Source organism: Dromaius novaehollandiae, chromosome 1 (assembly GCF_036370855.1).
Source record: "Dromaius novaehollandiae isolate bDroNov1 chromosome 1, bDroNov1.hap1, whole genome shotgun sequence".
Taxonomy (NCBI): Eukaryota; Metazoa; Chordata; class Aves; order Casuariiformes; family Dromaiidae; genus Dromaius; species Dromaius novaehollandiae.
In genome coordinates, this window is record NC_088098.1 from 217,779,622 (window position 1) to 217,803,036 (window position 23,415).

Sequence of the window (23,415 nt, forward strand, 5' to 3'; positions counted from 1 at the left end):
CCAGCCGTGACGGCCCGGGATAAAAGCTCTCCATCGATCCCAGGGTAATAAATTGCGTATTGGCGAAGCCGCAAGCCGCGAGGCGGGTTCCCGCGTGGCCCCAGCACGCGCTGGCCGGCTGCGGCCCATCCTCGCATCCCGCTCCCCAGGCTTCCTCGTCGGCACCGCGGCGTAACGCTGGAGCCCTTGGGGGGAAACTGAGCCACGCCAAGGCCGGAGCGGGCGGCACGAAGCGACTCCAAGCCACAAGCCTCGGCCTCGGCTATTTTAGGGGACCCGAACCGGGGGGAACGTCTCCCCGAGGTCCCGGCTCCGCTTGGCCCGGGGAGGCTCCCAGCATCCCGCTCCGCCGGGAAGAGCAACATCCTCCACCACGACGGGGGAAGAGCTTCCTCGGCCTCGAGAGGCTTGCAAAGAGCTTGAAACCGAAACCAAACCCCGGTCCCCCGACAGGAAAGCAACAGCCAGGCGAATCCGCTGCGCGATGCAGCAGCTCTGCTGGAAAGGGCTGATTGAATCTCTCCAGGGCCCCGCGGGGATGATCTGCCGGGAAGGGCCGCAGGGCCCGAGAAACGCCCGTCCGGCCCCAAATCCTGCCTCCCGGGGCAGCGCGGCGCCCCTCGCCGAGCCCCCTGCAAGCAGATGCCTTATTGCAAAGGGTCTTTTTTATTTTAGCTGTACAAGGCGCCCGAGCCCTGCACGGCCCGGCGCTAGGACCGCCCCGCGGCCCGGCAAGACCCGGCCCGGCGCTAGGACCGCCCCGCGGCCCGGCACGGCGCGGCACGGCCCGGCGCTAGGACCGCCCCGGCGCTCGGACCACCCCACGGTGGCGCGGCCCGGCCCGGCCCGGCGCCTAACGGCGCGGCGCTAGGACCGCCCCGCGACGCGGGCCGTGACGTCACGGGGAATCCCGCCCGGCCACGCCCCCTCCCAGCGGGGAGCCGCCGGGGGATGCGGAGCCGTCGGGGGGGAGCGGAGCGGAGCTGCCGGGGGGGCCGGAGCCGTCGGGGGGGGGGCTGGAGCCGTCGAGGGGGAGTGGGGCAGCCGTGGGGGAGCAGAGCTGTGGGGGGGGGGGGGCAGAGCCGTCGGGGGGGTCCGGAGCCGTCTAGGGGGAGCGGAGCAATCGGGGGGGAGCAGAGCCGTCGGGGGGGGGGCCAGAGCCGTCTAGGGGGAGTGGAGCAGTCGAGGGGGAGCAGAGCCGTCTAGGGGGGGGGCCAGAGCCGTCTAGGGGGCCGGAGCCGTCGAGGGGGAGTGGAGCAGTCGGGGGGGAGCAGAGCCGTCTAGGGGGAGCAGAGCTGTCGGGGGGGGGGGAGCAGAGCCGTCGGGGGGGGCCGGAGCCGTCGAGGGGGAGTGGAGCAGTCGGGGGGGAGTGGAGCACCCGGGGGGGAGCAGAGCCGTCGGGGGGGGCCGGAGCCGTCGAGGGGGAGTGGAGCAGTCGGGGGGGAGCAGAGCCGTCTAGGGGGAGCAGAGCTGTCGGGGGGGGGGGAGCAGAGCCGTCGGGGGGGGCCGGAGCCGTCGAGGGGGAGTGGAGCAGTCGGGGGGGAGTGGAGCACCCGGGGGGGAGCAGAGCCGTCGGGGGGGGCCTCCCCTGCCGCCCGCCCCCGGGCATTGGGACCCCCGCGGGACGCCCGGGGAGCCTCGAGGGGCCGCAGAAGGGGCCCAGGCGTCCTGGCAGGAGCATAAATCGGAAAAGGGGGCAGAAGCCAAGGGGCCGCCTGGCTTTTCCGCCCGCATCCCGCCCCGGCATCGGGCGACACACGGGGCGAGCCGCAGCGGGGAGCTCCACGTATGAAATTTATTTAGGAAACCCCAAATCGAACAACACCGAGAAGGAAACCGCAGCGTTCCCGCCGGGCTTCCCCGGCGCGGGGAGGCAGCCGGACCACCGGCGCCGCAAGGAGACGGAAAAGCTGGGAAAGGCGGCGGCCGGCCGCGGCGCCCGCCGGAGCATCCCTGCTGCAGCCCCGCGCTTTACAGTATCTACAGGGATATATATGTACAGGGGACAGGGCAGCAAAACGCACCGCGCCGGCCGGGGCTCCGAGCGCTGGGAATCCCACGGGATCAGGGCCGGGAGCCGGATGTCGCAGCATCCCGGGCAAGCCGGGCCCGCTCCGGAGCGCCGGAGGAGGCGGGTGCCTGGCTGGGGGGCTCCACCGGGTTGGTCTTCACTGGCTTTTTCCTATCGGGGTGGGGGGGTCCTGCCTTGCAGACCCGTCCCGGCGCTGGGGGAGCGGGGGGAAGCCGCCGCGCGCGGGATGCTCCCACCGGCATCCGCAGCGGGTAGCGCGCGGGGTCCGGCCGCGGGCTGGGACGAAGCATCTCTCTAAAGGCAACTCAGAGTAGGTAAGGCAAAATGCAAACAGTTCGGTCTTGTCCCCGGTTAGGATCTCGGCTTCGGAGTCTCCCGTTGCTTGCACACACACACCAGGACACACCACGGGAAACACAACTTGTGGCTTCGAAAGGAAAAGGAGAGAGGGAGCGTCGCCCAAATCCAGGAGGGATTCCTGCAAGCCGGAGCCACGCAGGACACGGGGCAGCCGTCCCGCGGGGGAACCTGCCCCGGGATGCGGCGGGTCGACGTGTTTTGGCCCGGGATGTGGGTCCACCCCGCGTGGCAGCCCTGCGCTTCCGTGCCCCGGGGCTCGGATCCTGCCTTGCGGCGAGCCGGTGGTGAGCTGCTCCCGGCGCTCCCGCGGAGCCGAGCATCAGCCCTCCTCTTCCTCAGCTCCGTTTCATGAACCCGGCGACGCTGAGCTGCTTGGGGGGCCTTGCCCGGCGCAGGGCCCCCATCGCGACCCCCCCGGGGGTCTCGGGTGGCTTTGGCTGAGGTCACGCAGACCCGTGGTTTTGGATGATGCCGTGAAAACGGCTTGAGAGACCTTCTGGGGCTGCTTGCTGGGATGCCACCAGCAGACCCCTGGGACCATGGGCGGCTGGTCGGGTCCATGCATGGTGGTTGATGGGGCTGGAGGGACCACAGACAGCTGCTGAGGTCCATGCATGGTGGTTGGTGGGGCTGGAGGGACCACGGGCAGCTGCTGAGGTCCATGCATGGTGGTTGATGGGGCTGGAGGGACCACGGGCAGCTGCTGAGGTCCATGCATGGTGGTTGATGGGGCTGGAGGGACCACGGGCAGCTGCTGAGGTCCATGCATGGTGGTCAGTGGGGCTGGAGGGACCACGGGCAGCTGCTGAGGTCCATGCATGGTGGTTGATGGGGCTGGAGGGACCACAGACAGCTGCTGAGGTCCATGCATGGTGGTTGATGGGGCTGGAGGGACCACGGGCAGCTGCTGAGGTCCATGCATGGTGGTTGATGGGGCTGGAGGGACCACGTGCAGCTGCTGAGGTCCATGCATGGTGGTCAGTGGGGCTGGAGGGATATGAGGCAGCTGCTGAGGTCCATGCATGGTGGTTGATGGGGCTGGAGGGACCACAGACAGCTGCTGAGGTCCATGCATGGTGGTTGATGGGGCTGGAGGGACCACAGACAGCTGCTGAGGTCCATGCATGGTGGTTGATGGGGCTGGAGGGACCACGGGCAGCTGCTGAGGTCCATGCATGGTGGTTGATGGGGCTGGAGGGACCACAGACAGCTGCTGAGGTCCATGCATGGTGGTTGATGGGGCTGGAGGGACCACGGGCAGCTGCTGAGGTCCATGCATGGTGGTTGATGGGGCTGGAGGGACCACGGGCAGCTGCTGAGGTCCATGCATGGTGGTTGATGGGGCTGGAGGGACCACGGGCAGCTGCTGAGGTCCATGCATGGTGGTTGATGGGGCTGGAGGGACCACGGGCAGCTGCTGAGGTCCATGCATGGTGGTCAGTGGGGCTGGAGGGACCACGGGCAGCTGCTGAGGTCCATGCATGGTGGTTGATGGGGCTGGAGGGACCACAGACAGCTGCTGAGGTCCATGCATGGTGGTTGATGGGGCTGGAGGGACCACGGGCAGCTGCTGAGGTCCATGCATGGTGGTCAGTGGGGCTGGAGGGACCACAGACAGCTGCTGAGGTCCATGCATGGTGGTTGATGGGGCTGGAGGGACCACAGACAGCTGCTGAGGTCCATGCATGGTGGTTGATGGGGCTGGAGGGACCACGGGCAGCTGCTGAGGTCCATGCATGGTGGTTGATGGGGCTGGAGGGACCACGGGCAGCTGCTGAGGTCCATGCATGGTGGTTGATGGGGCTGGAGGGACCACGGGCAGCTGCTGAGGTCCATGCATGGTGGTCAGTGGGGCTGGAGGGACCACGGGCAGCTGCTGAGGTCCATGCATGGTGGTTGATGGGGCTGGAGGGACCACGGGCAGCTGCTGAGGTCCATGCATGGTGGTTGATGGGGCTGGAGGGACCACAGGCAGCTGCTGAGGTCCATGCATGGTGGTTGATGGGGCTGGAGGGACCACAGGCAGCTGCTGAGGTCCATGCATGGTGGTTGATGGGGCTGGAGGGACCACAGACAGCTGCTGAGGTCCATGCATGGTGGTTGGTGGGGCTGGAGGGACCACAGACAGCTGCTGAGGTCCATGCATGGTGGTTGATGGGGCTGGAGGGACCACGGGCAGCTGCTGAGGTCCATGCATGGTGGTTGATGGGGCTGGAGGGACCACAGACAGCTGCTGAGGTCCATGCATGGTGGTTGATGGGGCTGGAGGGACCACAGGCAGCTGCTGAGGTCCATGCATGGTGGTTGATGGGGCTGGAGGGACCACAGACAGCTGCTGAGGTCCATGCATGGTGGTTGATGGGGCTGGAGGGACCACAGACAGCTGCTGAGGTCCATGCATGGTGGTCAGTGGGGCTGGAGGGACCACAGACAGCTGCTGAGGTCCATGCATGGTGGTCAGTGGGGCTGGAGGGACCACGGGCAGCTGCTGAGGTCCATGCATGGTGGTTGATGGGGCTGGAGGGACCACGGGCAGCTGCTGAGGTCCATGCATGGTGGTTGATGGGGCTGGAGGGACCACAGGCAGCTGCTGAGGTCCATGCATGGTGGTTGATGGGGCTGGAGGGACCACAGGCAGCTGCTGAGGTCCATGCATGGTGGTTGATGGGGCTGGAGGGACCACAGACAGCTGCTGAGGTCCATGCATGGTGGTTGATGGGGCTGGAGGGACCACGGGCAGCTGCTGAGGTCCATGCATGGTGGTTGATGGGGCTGGAGGGACCACAGGCAGCTGCTGAGGTCCATGCATGGTGGTTGATGGGGCTGGAGGGACCACGGGCAGCTGCTGAGGTCCATGCATGGTGGTCAGTGGGGCTGGAGGGACCACAGACAGCTGCTGAGGTCCATGCATGGTGGTCAGTGGGGCTGAAGGGACCACAGACAGCTGCTGAGGTCCATGCATGGTGGTTGATGGGGCTGGAGGGACCACAGACAGCTGCTGAGGTCCATGCATGGTGGTCAGTGGGGCTGGAGGGACCACAGACAGCTGCTGAGGTCCATGCATGGTGGTCAGTGGGGCTGGAGGGACCACGGGCAGCTGCTGAGGTCCATGCATGGTGGTTGATGGGGCTGGAGGGACCACGGGCAGCTGCTGAGGTCCATGCATGGTGGTTGATGGGGCTGGAGGGACCACAGGCAGCTGCTGAGGTCCATGCATGGTGGTTGATGGGGCTGGAGGGACCACAGGCAGCTGCTGAGGTCCATGCATGGTGGTTGATGGGGCTGGAGGGACCACAGACAGCTGCTGAGGTCCATGCATGGTGGTTGGTGGGGCTGGAGGGACCACAGACAGCTGCTGAGGTCCATGCATGGTGGTTGATGGGGCTGGAGGGACCACAGACAGCTGCTGAGGTCCATGCATGGTGGTTGATGGGGCTGGAGGGACCACAGACAGCTGCTGAGGTCCATGCATGGTGGTTGATGGGGCTGGAGGGACCACGGGCAGCTGCTGAGGTCCATGCATGGTGGTTGATGGGGCTGGAGGGACCACGGGCAGCTGCTGAGGTCCATGCATGGTGGTTGATGGGGCTGGAGGGACCACGGGCAGCTGCTGAGGTCCATGCATGGTGGTCAGTGGGGCTGGAGGGACCACAGGCAGCTGCTGAGGTCCATGCATGGTGGTTGGTGGGGCTGGAGGGACCACAGACAGCTGCTGAGGTCCATGCATGGTGGTTGATGGGGCTGGAGGGACCACAGGCAGCTGCTGAGGTCCATGCATGGTGGTTGATGGGGCTGGAGGGACCACAGACAGCTGCTGAGGTCCATGCATGGTGGTTGATGGGGCTGGAGGGACCACGGGCAGCTGCTGAGGTCCATGCATGGTGGTTGATGGGGCTGGAGGGACCACGGGCAGCTGTTGAGGTCCATGCATGGTGGTCAGTGGGGCTGGAGGGATATGAGGAGCTGGCAGTGTCCGTGCACAGTGGTTGGTGGGGCTGGAGGGACCACAGGCAGCTGGCAGGGTCCATGCACGGTGGTCAGTACAGCTGGAGGGACATGAGCAGCACGCAGGGTCCATGCACGGTGGTCAGCAGGGTTGGGGGGGATACGAGCAGCCATCAGGGTCCATGCATGGAGGTCAGTGGGGTTGGAGGGACATGAGCAGCTGGCAGTGTCCATGCATGGTGATCAGGAGGGCCAGAGGGACCACGGGCAGCTGTGGGGACCATGCACAGTGGTCAGTAGGGCTGGAGGGACCACAGGCAGCTGGCAGGGTCCGTGCACAGTGGTTAGTAGGGCTGGAGGGATATGAGCAGGTGGTGGGGTCCATGCATGGCCATCAGGAGGGCCAGAGGAACTGTGGGTGGCCAACAGGGTCCATGCATGGTGGTCAGTGGGGCCGGTGGGACCACAGGCAGCTGGTGGGCTCCCTGCACAGTGGTCAGTAGGACCTGCAGGACCATGGGCAGCTGGCAAGGTCCATGCATGAAGGTTGGTGGGACTGGAGGGACCGGGGGAGGTCGGTGGGGTCTGGGCACGGTGGTCAGTAGGGCCAGAAGGACTGCGGGCAGCCGGCATGGTCTGTGCAGAGCAGTTGGTGGGGCTGGAGGGACCATGGGTGGCCGGCAGGGTCCATGCATGGTCAGGGGGGCTGGAGGGACCATGGGTGGCCAGCGGGGTCCATGCATGGTGGTCGGTGGGGCTGGAGGGATCACAAGTGGCCGGCGGGGTCCATGCATGGTGACCAATGGGGCTGGAGGACCGTGGGTGGCTGGCAGGGTTCATGCATGGTGGTCGGGGGGCTGAAGGGATCATGGGTGGCCGGCAGGATCCATGCATGGTGGTCAGGGAGGCTGGAGGGACCACAAGTGGCTGGCAGGATCCATGCATGGTGGTCGGTGGGGCTGGAGGGAGCATGGGTGGCCAGCAGTGTCCATGTACGGTGGTCAGTGGGGCTGGAGGGATCACAGGTGGCCAACAGGGTCCATGCACGTTGGTTGGTGGGGCTGGAGGGACTGTGGGTGGCCATCAGGGTCCATGCATGGTGGTCGGTGGGGCTGGACGGATCACAAGTGGCCGGCGGGGTCTGTGAACGGTGGTCGGTGGAGCTGGAGGGATCACAGGTGGCCGGCAGGATCCATGCATGGTGGTCGGTGGGGCTGGAGGGATCACGAGTGGCCAGTGGGGTCTGTGCATGGTGTTCGGTGGAGCTGGAGGGATCACACAGGGCCAGCAGGATCCATGCATGGTGTTCGGTGGAGCTGGAGGGACCACGGGCAGCTGTTGAGGTCCATGCATGGTGGTCAGTGGGGCTGGAGGGATCACGGGTGGCCCTCAGGGTCCATGCATGGTGGTCAGTGGGGCTGGAAGGACTGTGGACAGCCAGCAGGGTCCATGCACGGTGGTCGGTGGGGCTGGAGGGACCATGGGTGGCTGGCAGGGTCTGCACACGGTGGTCGGTGGAGCAGGAGTTGTCGGGAAGCCGCTGCGAGCTCGGGCAGCTCGGGGACACGGTGGTGGTTGGTGTAATCACCTGCAGTCATGCAGCTCCCGCCTGCCCGACACCGGGCGCCGCGGCGGACCCAGCACCGCAGCACCGCAGCTCTGGGCGCAGGCTGCCAGAGAAGCACCCACACAGCAGGGACACGGCGGGGACCCGACCCCCAAAACCTGGGTGTCCCCCCAAACCCGCATCTGGGGGTGCAGAGCGGGTGCCCCCAGCGAAGCCTTGCACGCTCACCCCCGTCGCCCGAGGTGCCACAGCTTCGTGCCTTCGGGTTGGGGACAAGCCCGGGTGACGGAGGTCTTGGCCGTGGCCTCGCTCAGGGTGTCCCCAGGTGCCCTCTCGCGTCCTCTAGCCAGACTCATCCTGCTTCTCCAGTTCTGGTCCCGACTCCTCGCGTCCTCCGCGCTGGACCGAAGCCGTACGTCGTCCCCAGAGCGTCCGAGGGCACCGGGGGGCTCGGGCTCGCCCTCTCCACGGCGAGCGGGGGACCCAGCTCCGTCGGCGGGGGACCGGGGCGACGGTCCCCGAGAGCATCCCTACCGCCAGCCCCCACGGGATGCACCCGAACCCGGCGCCTTAAGGCAGCTTAAAGCACATATCCCCCTCCTCACCCCCACCTCATCCCCGAATCCGCCCCGGCCGGGAGCCGGCGGGACACGGCAAAACGCAGTCCGAAAAGAGCAGCCGCCCTCGGCTGGAGGAGAGACCTGAATAATCCTGCCCCGGGGGCCGGGGGGGCCGGGATCTCGCCCTATAAATAAGGAGGTCCCCAAATGCACCCGCCGGAGCGGGAGAAAATTGGGGGGAGAAGCGGCGGGGCGGGGGGCCGGTGCACCGCCTCACCCCCCCGCTGGGCCATGGCCCCCCCCGCTCACTCGGCCCCCGACTCGGGGAGCCCCTCGGCGTCCAGGCAGCCGTTGAGCTGGGCCCCCGGGGCGCCCAGGGCCTGCGGGTCGTACTCCTCGTCGAGGAAGTCCAGGGAGTTGTTGCTGGGCAAGCCGCGGATGGTGAACTTGTGGGACACCTTGGTCCACTGCTCCCGGTTGCTGGCCACCCTCTCGTAGAGCTCGGCGGCCTTGGGGAAGAGCTCCTGCAGCAGCCTGCGGGACCCGCACCCCTCAGCCGCCGACGGGACACCCGCTCCGTCCCCGTCCCCGCCGCGGCAAAGTCCTGCGGGGCCGGCACTGCCGGGGGGGCTCGTACGTGTGGGGTCGGCTCTGGGGAAGCAGGGCGGGGGGCAACAGCGTGCCAAGGCAGGGCGGGATGGCCCCCACGCAGCCTCGGCAGCATCCTTTGTACCCACACTGCTGCAGCACCCACACTGCTGCAGCATCTCTTGCACCCGCAGCACCCCTTGCACCCACACTGCTGCAGCATCTCTTGCACCCGCAGCACCCCTTGCACCCACACTGCTGCAGCATCTGTTGCACCTGCACTGTTGCAGACACCCACACTGCTGCAGCACCCATGCTGCCGCAGCACCCCTTGCACCCACGCTGCTGCAGCACCCCTTGCACCCGCAGCACCCCTTGCACCCATGCTGCTGCAGCACCCCTTGCACCCGCAGCACCCCTTGCACCCATGCTACTGCAGCAGCCCTTGCTCCCGTGCTGCTGCAGCACCCCTGCTGCAGCCCCCACTTGCACCCACGCTGCTGCAGACACCCCAAAGACCCCAAACCCCGGGGCAGGAGGGAGCCGTGCTGGGTGCCCGGGACTTCACGAGGAGCCCAGGGCTGGTGCAAGAGGACACGGGCCGTCCGGGCGCAGCGCGGGGGCCCCCGCCGGGGTCAGCCCCCGCCGGGCCACTCACTTGTAGATGGGCATCGCGATGTGCTCCATGAAGCTGATCTGCAGCTCGGGGATGTAGGCCTTCTCCCGGTCCATCATCTCCAGCGGGCGGTTGCCCATGGCCTTCTCCTGCGGTGCCGGCACGGCGGGGGGGGGGGGGTCAGCACCCGCCGAGCCCGGGAAGCTCCGAGCACCCAGCGCCGCGGCCGCAGCCCGGAGACGGGAGCAGAGCGGGGGGAGCACCCGGGGCACCTCACCACCTACCAGGTCTCCTTGGGAGAAGAACTCCTTGTAGATGAGCTCCTGCGGGGGAGAGGCTGTGAGCGCCGGTGGCTGCTGCGTGCCGGCCCCATCCTGCCATGGGGCAGCATAGGGGGTGGGTGGGGGCCCATGCACGGTGCCCCACGGCGCAGGACTCACCGCGATCTTCCTGGTGGTCTTCCAGCCCTTGGTCTGGTCCGAGAGGTCGCAGGACGTCATGAGCAGGCACAGCAGCAGGCTGTGGTGCTGCTTGTTCTTGGGGTCGTAGCCAACTACGGGGCAAGCAGAGGGGACGGTCTGGGTTGGGGAAGGGGTCCCGCAGCCCGCTCTGCCCCCCCCCACCACCCGCGTGAGGTTCCCACGGCATCGCGGAGACCCGGAGGCGGTGGTGCTGCCCACCGCCCTCGCGACCCAGCATCACCTTCTGCCATTTTCTGGAGGTCCTTGAAGATCCGCAGGTGGTGGGCCAGGTCCGTGGCCAGGATGATGTCCCTCATGAGGTCCAGCATGCGCTGGTAGTCCTGCAGGGGCAAACGGCACGGCTGCTGCAGCCGACGGCAGCGGGCAGCACGGCACGGGGGGGCCGGGGAGCCCGGGGGGACCCCCCCCCCCCGCCGGCGGCCGCCTCACCTTGCGGGAGAAGTGGTCGAAGATGTTGCAGCCCTGGCTGTTGAGGATGGCGATGGCCTGGGCGAAGTGGTGCCTCTGCGGGAGAAACGGGGCGATGGGAGCCGGCGGCGGTGCGGGATGCGGCCGGAGCCCCCCGGGAGCCCCCCGCCCGGCCGGGGCGAGCCGGGGAAGGAGGGTCGATGCCCCAGGTCCTCTCCTGCCCTCACCTCCATGACGGAGCCCTCCGAGCTGTACAGTGCCGCCAGGACGGATTTCTGCAAGACGGAGCGGCCGGGGTGAGCGCGCAGCCTGCCCCGATGCCCCCCGCGCCCCGATGGACGCCCACCCCGGCCACCCCGTCCCCGAGGCTCCGGTGTCCCCTGCCTCCTCCGGCCAGGGCTCACCGAAGCCACCTGGAAGGAGTTGTTGGTGCCTCTGTGGTCCAGGTCGTGGCACATGCAGGAGATGAACAGGGCAAAGATCTCGATGTCCCTGGGGGGCGGAGGGAGAGAGGTCCGAGCGGGGGCCGCGGCAGCGGGGCAAGGGGGCAGCCCGGCTGCGGGACCGGGCTGAGGATGAGGATGGGGGCCTTACTCCAGGTAGTTGACCAGCTCGAGGTTCTTGTAGAGCAGGTAGCAGAAGTGGGAGACGGAGAAGGCGTGCATCCAGTTGTGGTACGGCGGGTCGCGGTAGCCCTTCTTCACCATCAGGCAGAACCTGGCCGCGGTGGGGCTGCCGGTGAGGAGGGGACGCGGGGGGCCACCAGCATGTCCCCTCGGGGTCCCCCACGCCGGGCGCACACCCAGGTGTTTGGGGGAAACTGAGGCACGGGGCAATGGGACATGCCCAAGGCCGTGCGGCAAGTCGGTGGCAGAGCAAGGGGACCTGGGGGTCCTGATTCCCTCCTATGCCATTAGCTAGTGCCTTGGGGACATAAACCGTGAGGAACAGCCATGCCACAAGGGACCGAGCCACCGGCCTGGCCTGGGGACAGCTCTGGCGTGGCAGGTCCCCAGGACCCCAACCTGGGCACAGACCCCCAGAGCCCTCGCCCGCAGCCCTCCTGCCCCACAGCCCGGCGCAGCGGGTGACGCGCCCCAGGCCGGGGCTTGCCACCCGGTCCCCCTCCCACCAGTGTCCCAGCTGGCCGGTCCCCACGCAGTGCCACCGGGGCCACCCACCGGGTGAGCGTCTGGCGGTCCATCTTGTAGGTGTTGATGAAGTTCATGTCCTGCAGCATGCTCAGGATGGCCTGCGGAGGGGACGGCGGGCGCGGGGGTGACGGCTCGGGGGCCAAGGGACCCCCCATGCCTCTACCCGGCAGGCAGGGAGGTGCCCTGGCCGTGGTGGCGGGTCCCATCGCGTCCCCGCTGCCACGGCACCCTGCTCCCCATGCCACCCAGGCTGGGGTAGGTGACATGACCAAGGGCACGCAGGGGGCTGTGGCAGAGCCGGGTGTCCCTCCTCGCCCAGCCCCGGGCCACCAGCGCTCACCATGGAGGTGTCGTCCTCGGGGAGCGAGCGCGGCGTGTAGGTGAAGCTGGCGAAGTTGGGGTCGATGGTGGACACGGGCTGGATGCCCTCGCTGAGCAGTTTGGTGTATTCGTCGTCCGAGACCTGCGGGACGGGGCGAGAGCCTGCACCAGCGGCCGCAGAGCTGCTCCTGGGCCATTTCAGCCCCCAGACCTCCCTTTGGGTTTTGGCTGGTTTGAGGCTGACCCAGAGAGCCCTGGTCACTTGGTGTCCACCTACATCCCCTGAGATGCGCCCAACCCTGGCCTGGAGCATGAGCCAGCTCTCCAGCTCACGCAGGAGCCGCTTGCCCACCCCGCCGGGTCCCAGTCCACGTCCCGGTGCCGGTCCTGGCCCAGCGCGGCGGCTCACCTTCATGTGGTACATCATCATCTCGTTGGCCAGGTGGCTGCGGTACTGCGCCTCGTTCACCTTCTTGTAGAGCAGGGACTGCCGGGGCGGGAGCGGGGCGTGAGCACGGCCGGGAGCGGGGCCGGCCCGCCGGAGCCCCCTCCGGAGACGGGATCTCCTCTGCCCATCACCCGGGATGGACATGGGCTCTCCTCTGCCCATCTCCCAGGATGGAGACCAGCTCTCCTCTGCCCATCACCCGGGATGGACGTGGGCTCTCCTCTGCCCATCACCCGGGATGGACATGGGCTCTCCTCTGCCCATCACCCGGGATGGAGACCAGCTCTCCTCTGCCCATCACCCGGGATGGACGTGGGCTCTCCTCTGCCCATCACCCGGGATGGAGACGGGCTCTCCTCTGCCCATCACCCGGGATGGAGACCAGCTCTCCTCTGCCCATCACCCGGGATGGACGTGGGCTCTCCTCTGCCCATCACCCGAGATGGAGACGGGCTCTCCTCTGCCCATCACCCGGGATGGAGACCGGCTCTCCTCTGCCCATCACCCGGGATGGACATGGGCTCTCCTCTGCCCATCACCCGGGATGGACGTGGGCTCTCCTCTGCCCATCACCCGGGATGGACATGGGCTCTCCTCTGCCCATCACCCAGGATGGACGTGGGCTCTCCTCTGCCCATCACCCGGGATGGACATGGGCTCTCCTCTGCCCATCACCCAGGATGGACGTGGGCTCTCCTCTGCCCATCTCCCGGGATGGACATGGGCTCTCCTCTGCCCATCACCCGGGATGGAGACCGGCTCTCCTCTGCCCATCACCCAGGATGGACGTGGGCTCTCCTCTGCCCATCTCCCAGGATGGACATGGGCTCTCCTCTGCCCATCACCCGGGATGGAGACCAGCTCTCCTCTGCCCATCACCTGGGATGGACATGGGCTCTCCTCTGCCCATCACCCGGGATGGACATGGGCTCTCTTCTGCCCATCACCCGGGATGGACGTGGGCTCTCCTCTGCCCATCACCCGGGATGGAGACCGGCTCTCCTCTCCCCATTGCCCACCTGGGTGGGAGCATCGAGGAGCCAGGGGCATCTTACGTGGGCAATGCTGATGCCGCAGTAGATGGAGAAGGCGGTGGCCAGATCCTCGTCGAACTTGCTAAACCAGGGACCGTTGATCTTGTTGACCAGCTCCGCAACACCAATGACCTCTGGGAGCGGAGCGGGGTGGTCAGAAGGCCACCGTGGCCCCCAAGCCCCCGCGCAGCGACCCGGCCGGGACCGAACGCCGCCCTGGGCCCATCTCACCCTGATTCTCGTTCTTGATGGGGAAGCAGAGGATGTTCCTGGTGCGGAAGCCGGTGCTGTCGTCCACGCCGCGGTAGAAGAGCGGGTGCGAGTAGGCGTCCTTGATGTTGAGGATCTTGCCGGTGGTGGCCACGTGCCCGGCGATGCCCTGGTCCGCGGGGATGCGGATCTCGTAGCTCTGCAGGCGGGGGGTGGCACCGGGCTCAGGGTGACCCCACGCAGGGCAGGAGCCCTCCCCAAACACCCGGCCTCCAGCGTCACCCCCGTCTCATCCCCGGAGCACCCAGATCACCTCGTCATCCACCACGCCGCCGTCAAACACCTTGGCCACGAGCTCGTGGCTGAGCCGGTCCAGCAGGAACACGGAGCATCTGCAAGAGAGGCCGTGGCTACTCGCAGCACGCCGCGTCCCAGGTCTTCATCCCACCGTGACGACCGGCCCCGACCCCCCCGCCGCCCTCCCCCCATGCCGGGACCACTCACATCTCGGCGTTGCTGAGGTTTCGGGCTTCCGTGATGATCTCCTGGAGCAGCACGGACACGTCGTCTGCGGCGGGGAGAAAAGCCGTCAGCGGCAGGGCCCGGGGCATGCGCTGAGTGGTGCCGGGGCTCGGCACTACGGAGCTGCAGGCAGGGAGCCGCCCGCCGCTGGCATCGCCCGGCTCACACGTGTGACGAAGTGGTGGGTTCTCGGAGCATGTGTGAGTGTGCAGCAAGGTGCGTAATGCAATGCTGCACTTGTGTGCGCGGTGCAAACTGCACCTGTGCGTGCACACGCAATAGTGTGCGTGCACGCGCATTTCTAAGCGCATGCAATGCTCCGTGTTCGTGCAACCATGTGCGTGCAGGTGTACCCCCGGGCTGGAGGCAGGGGACAGGTCCCAGCCCCGTGACAGCCCAAGAGGCAGCAGGGGGACCGAGTCACCTACCCAAGTGCGTGAACAGGTTCTTCGCCACCTGCAGCAGGGCCTGGTGGGGACAGAGGGGACACTGTTAGCAACCGCCATGGCCGGGACCCAGGGTGGGGGGAGATGGCCGGAGCGGGGCAGGTGGGCTGCAATGAGCTGGGAGAGGTCTGTGCCGGGGCTCTGCTAGCAGCCAGCTCGGGGACCCAGGCGTCCGGGCTCCCACGCCCATGCCAGACCCCCTGGCTGCTGGAAGGAGGATGGGGACAACCCAGGGGAGCTGATGGGGCTGGACATCAGGGCGACATCCCCGCTGCTGGCAGCAGCTCCCCAGCAGGGAGGGCACCCAGGGGTACCTGGCGTGGGGGGGCTGGGAGGGGGCCGGGAGGAGGGGACCCGCTCGGCTCTGACCTGGCACTCGCACTTGAGCTTCTGCTCCTTCTGGAAGGCCAGCGTGCTGGTGAGCACCGTGGAGGTGTAGCAGAAGCAGTGCTGGATCTTGTGCTCGTCCGCCTCCGTGTAGCTGTGGGGCGAGAGCCGTGGGGCCGGCTCAGCGTGGGGCCGGGAGGTGGGTGCCCGCACGGCGACCCGGGGCCGGACCCCGCGCGCCCCCCGCTCACCTCTCGCCGCCCAGCTTGTTGAAGGCGCAGGCCAGGGCCACCACCTGCGCGGTGGCCCGGCTGGTGACGGGGACGCAGAGCATGGAGGTGACCTCGAAGCCCAGCATGTTGTTCAGCTGCTTGTGCTCCTCCTGCGGGGAGAAGGGCGAGCGGGGACGTGGGGCGCCGGGGCCGTGGGGTGCCAAGACCCTGGAGTGCTGGGACCACAGGGTTCCAGGACCGTGGGGTGACGGGGCTGTGGGGTGCTGGGGCCACGGGGTGCCAGGACCGTGGGGTGACGGGGCTGTGGGGTGCTGGGATTGTGGGGCACCGGGGTGGTGGGGTGCCAGGGCTGTGGGGTGATGGGGCCATGGTGTGTATAGGCTGTGGGGTGCCAGGGCTGTGGGTTGATGGGGCTGTGGGGTGCTGGGGCCATGGGGTGCCAGGGCTGTGGGGTGCTGGGGTTGTGGGGTGAGGGGCCTACAGGGTGATGGGGCTGTGGGGTGGGGGGGCATGGGGTGCCAGGGCTGTGGGGTGATGGGGTTGTGGGGTGAGGGGCCTACAGGGTGATGGGGCTGTGGGGTGGGGGGGCATGGGGTGCCAGGGCTGTGGGGTGATGGGGCTGTGGGGTGCAGGGGCCATGGGGCGCTGGGGCTGTAGGCTGATGGGGCCATGGGGTGATGGGACTGTGGGGTGCCAGGGCTGTGGGGTGCTGGGGCTGTGGGCTGATGGGGCCATGGGGTGCCAGAACCGTGGGGTGATGGGGCCATGGGGTGCCAAGGCTATGGGGCGCTGGGGCCGTGGGGTGCCAGGGCTGTGGGGTGCTGGGGCCATGGGGTCCCAAGGCTGTGGGGTGCTAGGGCTGTGGGGTGATGGGCCTATGGGGTGCCAGGGCTGTGGGGTGCTGGGGCTGTGGGGTGCCAGGGCCATGGGGTCACAGGGTGCCAGGGCTGTGGGGTGCCGGGGCCATGGGGTGCCAGGCGCTGGGACGCGGGGACAGCGGGGACAGCGGGGCCGGTCAGCCCTGCCACCCGCCACCACGCCGGGCACCCACCACGCTGATGTCCTGCAGGGTGATGGGCTTCTTGTCCTCCACCACCTGCCCCAGGCGCCCGAAGGTGAGCTGCGGGCACAGAGGAGCCGGCTGAGGGGGGTCCCCGGGGCAGGGGGGGGACGCGGGGCCCCCCCGGAGCCAGCAGCGCCCGCGGGGGTCCCCGTCCCCCGGGGCTCCCCCAGGCAGAGCCGGTGGCGCGGCGGCTTACGGAAAAGCTGATCTCCTCCTCGAGGACCCGGTCGCCCACCACCTGGGAGAGAGGGCGGCGGGGGGGCCGTGAGCGGCGCGGCCTGACCCCCCCGGGGCGCACGCCAGCCCCCGCGGCCCGGCCCGGCGCTCCCCACCTGGCAGAAGAGCTGGTGGTTGTCCTCGGAGACGAGCAGCAGGCAGCAGCACAGCGACTGGGTCTCCTGCTTCAGCTGCGGAGAGGCGTCGCGGTTAGCCGGGCCGGGCAGTGCGCAGCCCACCCGGGCCCCCGCCAGGGCAGTGTCCTGCCCACCCTCTGCCTCCCTTGCATGCACCACGGAGAGCTACCTCCTGCCTAAACGGGTTAACTCTGGAGACTACTGACGGTTAGGGCAAAGCTGTTCACTCTGGACACTACTGATGGTTGTGTAGAGAATGCTGGAGAGCAAGAGGAGGACCTGTGGGGTCAAGCTAACTAGGTTCTGTTTCTATTTTTGGGTTTGCAAGGTCAGGGTGAGCCTGTTAGCTCTGGAGACTACTGATGGCTATGACAAGGCTGTTCACTCTGGACACTACTGATGGTTGTGCAGCTGATGCTTGAGGGAGTTCTTTGCTTTTTTTAATACAATGGAGATTCCAGGTGTGCCCCACGCGATGCTGTGTCCCGGGCAATCCAGCTGCCCCAACCCTGGAGAGCCCCGGGACGGCGTCTGGGAGGACGGGAGCTCCAGAGGGAGCAGAGTCTGCCCAGGCTGGGCTCGCCAAGGCGCCGGCTACTCACGTAGTTGATGACCTTGAGCTGGAGCGAGGCGGCGTCCAGGTCGTACAGCTCGCCTGCGGGAGGGGCGAGGGGGGCGGTGAGCACGGGGTCCCGCCGGCAGCGCCCCCCCCACGCCGGGCACCCGCCGGCCCCGGGGCTGGGCACCCGCTGCGCTCACCGCAGAGCTGCAGGATCTTGCGGTCCAGCTCGCTGTAGCTGCCAGCAGCCGCCTTCTCCACCTTGGCCAGGGAGGTCTGGGAGGAGCTGCTGGAGAGGCTGCCCCGGGGCCAGGGCTGCAGCTTCTGCAGGGCCCGCACGCGCCGGTACGCCACGAGGGTCTGCAAGGCACGCCGGCTCAGCGGGGCGCTGCGAACGGCCGGGTTTGGGGGGGGGGGGCCGGGGGGCCAGCCCGAGCGGCCGGGGGGCACCGGCATCACTCACGTGTCTCTCCAGCGCCCGCAGGTTCTGCTCGTCCGCCTCGCTCAGGGGGCTGCAGTGCACCTGGGGGGGTGGCGGGGGGGCCGTGAGGACCCAGGCGTCCGGGCCCCCTCCCCAGACCCCGGGGCGGCGTGGGTCCCCCACACAGGGTGCCCCCGGGGCTGGGTCCCCGAGGAGGTGCCCGGGGTGGCCCGCGTGGCCCCGTGCTCACCAGGATGACGCACACTACGGCCCCGCTGTCCTTGTCCACCAGCGGCACCACGAGCACTGCGAGCCGAGGGAGCGGGGCAGCCGTGAGCGGGGCCGGCCAGGGCAGCGGCGTAGCCCTCCCCGCTCCTCCGTCCGTCCATCCGTCCATCCACGCACCCACCCCTCCTCCTCACCCACCTGCCTGACCACCCACCCATCCGTCCCTCCATCAGCCCAGCCCTCCGTCCGTTCGTCTGTCCATCCCCTCATCCCGCAGCTCAGTCTCCATCCACCCACCCTCTGCCTGCTCATCCCACATCTGTGCATCCACCTCTCCCATGCCTGCTTGTCCCCCACGTGTCCACCAGTCCAGCTGCCCACCCACCCTTACACCCACCCATCCATCACCCCCCCTTCCAGCCATCCACCCACCGGTGTGTGTTGTCACCCCCACCCATCCAGCCACCCATCAACCTGCCAACCCTCATGCCCACCTGTCCCTCACCTCTCCATGCATGCAATTGTCCACCCACCTGCATGCCCTCTTCTACCTCATCCACCCACCTTTCCATCCACCCACCCACCCATCCATCCACCCATCCACCTATCCATCCACCCACCCACCCACCCCATGCACGTCCATCCATTCGCCCATCCACCCACCCACCCCTAAGTCCACCCATCCATCCATCCATCCACTGATCCATCCATCCACTGATCCATCCATCCATCCGCCCACCCACCCACCCATCCATCCACCCACCCATCCATCCATCCACTGATCCATCCATCCACCCGCCCATCCATCCATCCATCCATCCATCCATCCACTGATCCATCCATCCACCCGCCCATCCATCCACCCATCCATTCATCCACCCATCCATCCATCCATCCACTGATCCATCCATCCGCCCACCCACCCATCCATCCATCCACTGATCCATCCATCCGCCCACCCACCCACCCATCCATCCACTGATCCATCCATCCATCCACCCACCCACCCACCCATCCATCCATCCACCCACCCACCCATCCATCCATCCACCCGCCCATCCATCCACCCGCCCATCCATCCATCCGTCCACTGATCCATCCATCCATCCACCCATCCACCCGTCCACCCACCCATCCATCCACCCGCCCATCCATCCACCCATCCACCCATCCACCCACTGATCCATCCATCCACCCGCCCATCCATCCACCCATCCCCAAGCCCATCCACCCCCCCCCCCACGCCTAAGCCCACCCGTCCATCCAGACCCACCTGCCCCCGTCCCCCCCACTCCCCCACCTCCCCCCCCACCCCCTGCCCCCTCACCCCGCTGGCACCCACCTTGCGTGCCGGGGGCCAGGGGCGCTGCCAGGGGCCCCAGCTGCCGCCCCGGGAGCTCGGCGGGCGGCAGCCCCCCGCACTCGAGCCGCTTCTGCCTCCGCACCGCATCCCTGCGGGAGAGGGGCCCGGCACCCCTGAGCCGCGGCGCCCGGCACCCGCACCTGCACACCCCGCGGCCGGCACGGTGCCCCCGGCCGGGGCGCCCGGCTCCGGGGGCTTTGCCCCCTCCTGCGGCTTGGGGGAGGTTTGCAAACCAGCCCCCAGCCCGGCGCTGCCGGCCTCCCCCGGGGGCCTCGCGTGTGTGTGTGTGTGTGTGTGTGTGTGTGTGTGTGCACACGTGTGCATGCATGTGCGCGTGTGTGTGCATGGATGTGTGTGAGCGCCTGTGCATGGGAGTGTGTGTTCGTGCATGCATGTGCGTGCGTGTGTGTGCACGCGTGTGTGTGCACATGCATGGGTAGGCAGGGTGTGCATGAGCAACTGTGCACGGCGGTGAGTGTGTGTGTGTGTGCGTGTGTGTGTGTGCATGGGCAGGCAGGGTATGGGTGAGCGCCTGTGCATGGTGTGCGCGTGTGTGACTGTGTGCGTGCGTGGCCAGACACGATGTGTGTGTGTGCACGTGCACAGGGGTGTGTGTGTGTGTGTGTGTGCATGCGTGCATGTGCATGGGGGTGTGTGTGTGTACGTGTGTGTGTGTGCATGGGCAAGCAGGGTGTGCGTGAGCGCCTGTGCATGGTGTGCGTGTGTGTGACTGCGTGCATGCATGGCCAGACACAATGTGCGGGTGTGCACGTGCGCAGGGTGTGTGTGCTTGTGTGTGTGCCTGCATGCATGCCTCACAAACAGTCTGTGTGTGAGCGCCTGTGCAGGGGTGTGTGGGTGTGTGCACACATGCAAGGGCAGGCAGGGTGTGCATGAGCGCCTGTGCATGGTGTGCGTGTGTGTGTGTGTGTGTGTGTGTGCATGGGCAGGCAAGCTGTGCGTGAGCGCCTGTGCATGGTGTGCGTGTGTGTGTGTGTGTGTGTGTGTGTGTGTGTGCATGGGCAGGCAAGCTGTGCGTGAGCGCCTGTGCATGGTGTGCGCGTGTGTGTGTGTGTGTGTGTGCGCATGGGCAGGCAAGCTGTGCGTGAGCGCCTGTGCGTGGTGTGCATGGTGTGCGTGTGTGTGTGTGCATGGGCAGGCAGGGTGTGCATGAGCGCCTGTGCATGGTGTGCATCTGCGTGCGTATGCACGTGCACAGGCAGGCAAGGTGTGCGTGAGCGCCTGTGCACGGGGTGCGTGTGTGTGACTGTGTGCGTGCATGGCCAGACACGACGTGCGCGTGTGCACAGGGGTGTGCGTGTGCGTGTGCACGCAAAGCCAGGCAGGACAAGTGCGTGGGCACGTGTGCAGGGGGTGGGGGGTGCACGTGGGGCCGGGGTGTCACCCGCTGAGGGCACCGCTTTCCAGGGACGTGCAAAACGGCAAGGAAACCCCTCTCGCTTCCGAGGCCGACCCCGCTTTCACGTGCCGCTACGGCGCGCGAGGACCCGATTTGCAGCGGGCGGGGGAGACGGGCGCATTTGAGGGGGGCGCGGGGCTGGGGGGGGCCTCACCTGAGCTTGCCCTCGGGCGGCAGCTCGTGGGGGGGGTCGTCGCACGTCAGCCGGCTTTCGCCCTCCAGCAGGTAGACGTAGACTTGTTCCTGGGAGGAAAGGCCAGCCGGAGCTCAGCCACAGTATTAGACAGCGGAGAATCCCCCGCCGGCCGCGGTGCCCCTGCGGGGAAGCTCCCGCCAGGGCCCGGGGACGCAGGCGGTACCCGTCGGCCACCATCCCGCGGGGAAACTGAGGCGGGCGCGGCGTGCCCGGAAAGCCCGCGATTCGCCCCAAACCCGCCCGCCCCCCCCGCCGCGGCGGCCCCACGTACCACTTTGGGCAGCAGGGCGACGAGGGCATCGCGCAGGGCTCGGCGCAGCCCGGCGCCGTCCAGCACGGCCCCCAGGCCCAGCAGCGCGTCCTGCGGAGAGAGCGCGGGGCGCCGTCAGCGGGGGCCCGGGGAAACCGAGGCACGGGATGCGCCCGGGGGGAAACCGAGGCACGGGATGCGGCCGGGGAAACCGAGGCACGGGCGGCCGGGAGGGGAACCGAGGCACGGGATGCGCCCGGGGGGAAACTGAGGCACGGGATGCGCCCGGGGAAACTGAGGCACAGGCAGCCGGGAGGGGAACCGAGGCACGGGACGCCACATCACTGTCTGCACTAGTCACACCAGTGCTGCTACTAGTCACACCAGCTCCTCCATTAGCCGTGCCAGTGCCTGCACTGGCCACCCCAGTGCTGCATTAGCCACCCCAATACTGCACTAGCCACCCCAGTGCCTGCACTAGTCACCCCAATGCTGCACTAGCCACCTCCATGCTTGCACTAGCCACACCAGTACCTGCACTAGCCACCCCAATGCTGCACTAGCCACCTCAATGCCTGCACTAGCCACCCCAGTGCCTGCACTAGCCACCCCAATGCCTGCACTAGCCACCTCCATGCTTGCACCAGTCACCCAATGCCTGCACTAGCCACCCCAGTGCCTGCACTAGCCACCCCAATACCGCGCTAGCCACCTCAATGCCTGCACTAGCCACCCCAGTGCCTGCACTGGCCACCCCAATGCCTGCACTAGTCACCCCAGTGCTGCACTAGCCACCCCAGTACCTGCACTAGCCACACCAACACCTGCACTAGCCACATCAGTACCTGCACTGGCCACCCCAATGCTGCACTAGCCACCCCAATGCCTGCACTGGCCACCCCAACGCCTGCACTAGCCACCCCAGTGCCTGCACTAGCCACTCCAGTGCCTGCACTAGCCACCCCAAAGCTGCACTAGCCACTCCAGTGCCTGCACTAGCCACCCCAGTGCCTGCACTAGCCACTCCAGTGCCTGCACTAGCCACCCCAAAGCTGCACTAGCCACCCCCATGCCTGCACTAGCCACCCCACCAGGAGTTTTAGACGGCACAAACGGGCCCTTTCTCCCGCGGACGTGCTCAGCACCGCACCGCACCAGCACGCACCAAGGACCCCGGCGGCCGGACCGCTCTGCAGCCCCGTCACTCTGCGACCCCACAAACCCGGGGTCCGACGTGGCCAGCACCTGCGATTTGTGCCCCACACCCCTCAGAAACAGGCCCACAGCACCATCACCAAGGAAAAGCACCTAGAGGGGGGCAGGATTGGGCCCGGGGCGCCCGCTCCGGGAGCCACAGAAGCACAGGAGGGCTGGGGCTGGGCAGCACCTTTAGAGATCATCTCCTCCAACCCCCTGCTCAAGCGGTGTCACCTGGAGCAGGTGCCCCAGGACCGTGTCCAGCTGGGTTTGAGCATCTCCAAGGATGGAGACTCCACAGCCTCTCTGGGCAACTGGTCCAGCGCCCGTCACCCGCACAGGGAAGTGGTGTGTTACACTTGTCAGACCGTCGCCTGTGTTTCTGTTTGTGCCTGTTGCCTCTTGTCCTGTCTCTGGACACCACTGAAAGGGGTCAAATAGCTTCAGATACTTATATGCGTTGATGAGATCCCCCCTCAGCCTTCTCTTCTCCAGGCTGAACAGGCCCAGCTCTTGCAGCCTTTCCTCATAGCAGAGATGCTCCAGTCCCTCCATCACCTTAGCAGCCCTCCACTGGACTCTCTCCAGTAGCTCCCTGTCTCTCTTGTACTGGGGAGCCCAGCACCGGACCCAGCACTCCAGGTGTGGCCTCACCAGGGCTGAGCACAGGGGCAGGATCACCTCCCTCGACCTGCTGGCAACGCTCTGCCTAATGCGCCCAGGACACCACTGGCCTTCTTGGCCACACGGGCACCTTGCTGGCTCGTGGTCACCTTGGTGTCCCCCAGCACCCCCAGGTCCTTCTCCGCAGAGCTGCTCTCCAGCAGGTCACCCCCAGCCTGTCCTGGTGCCTGGGGCTGTTCCTCCCCGGGGCAGGACCCTGCACTTGCCTTTGCTGAACTTCACGAGGTTCCTCTCTGCCCATCTCTCCAGCCTGTCCAGGTCCCTCCGAACGGCAGCACAGCCCTCCGGGGCATCACCACTCCTCCCAGTTTGGTGTCATCAGCAAACTGGCTGAGGCTGCACTATCCTGACCCCCCGCACGGCCCAAACCGGAGGCGAAACCTGGGCACCTCGGGGTGCTGCTGCCCCCCGCGCGGCCCCCCCGCCGC

The 23,415-nt window shown here is 67.7% G+C and overlaps 1 protein-coding gene across 1 annotated transcript in view; it reads right to left on the reverse strand.

Annotated features, from left to right (window-relative positions):
* Positions 1–5,823: 5,823 nt before the first annotated feature.
* The window catches only part of PDE2A (phosphodiesterase 2A), a 50,553-nt gene continuing 32,961 nt past the window's right edge, over positions 5,824–23,415 (reverse strand). The window contains exons 3-31 of the mRNA XM_064505261.1: positions 21,128–21,217; positions 20,815–20,903; positions 19,220–19,329; positions 17,900–17,955; positions 17,692–17,751; positions 17,429–17,588; positions 17,272–17,324; positions 16,649–16,723; positions 16,513–16,554; positions 16,305–16,373; positions 15,272–15,402; positions 15,063–15,174; positions 14,676–14,715; positions 14,230–14,293; positions 14,039–14,117; positions 13,747–13,924; positions 13,537–13,649; positions 12,443–12,520; positions 12,053–12,175; positions 11,740–11,810; positions 11,153–11,275; positions 10,963–11,050; positions 10,786–10,833; positions 10,580–10,654; positions 10,371–10,470; positions 10,109–10,221; positions 9,953–9,991; positions 9,711–9,817; positions 5,824–8,998 (exon numbers count right to left, since the gene is read on the reverse strand). Coding sequence (XP_064361331.1) covers positions 8,770–8,998; positions 9,711–9,817; positions 9,953–9,991; positions 10,109–10,221; positions 10,371–10,470; positions 10,580–10,654; positions 10,786–10,833; positions 10,963–11,050; positions 11,153–11,275; positions 11,740–11,810; positions 12,053–12,175; positions 12,443–12,520; positions 13,537–13,649; positions 13,747–13,924; positions 14,039–14,117; positions 14,230–14,293; positions 14,676–14,715; positions 15,063–15,174; positions 15,272–15,402; positions 16,305–16,373; positions 16,513–16,554; positions 16,649–16,723; positions 17,272–17,324; positions 17,429–17,588; positions 17,692–17,751; positions 17,900–17,955; positions 19,220–19,329; positions 20,815–20,903; positions 21,128–21,217 — 2,715 coding nt within the window. The 3' untranslated portion in view covers positions 5,824–8,769. The remainder of the gene's footprint in view (positions 8,999–9,710; positions 9,818–9,952; positions 9,992–10,108; positions 10,222–10,370; positions 10,471–10,579; positions 10,655–10,785; positions 10,834–10,962; positions 11,051–11,152; positions 11,276–11,739; positions 11,811–12,052; positions 12,176–12,442; positions 12,521–13,536; positions 13,650–13,746; positions 13,925–14,038; positions 14,118–14,229; positions 14,294–14,675; positions 14,716–15,062; positions 15,175–15,271; positions 15,403–16,304; positions 16,374–16,512; positions 16,555–16,648; positions 16,724–17,271; positions 17,325–17,428; positions 17,589–17,691; positions 17,752–17,899; positions 17,956–19,219; positions 19,330–20,814; positions 20,904–21,127; positions 21,218–23,415) is intronic.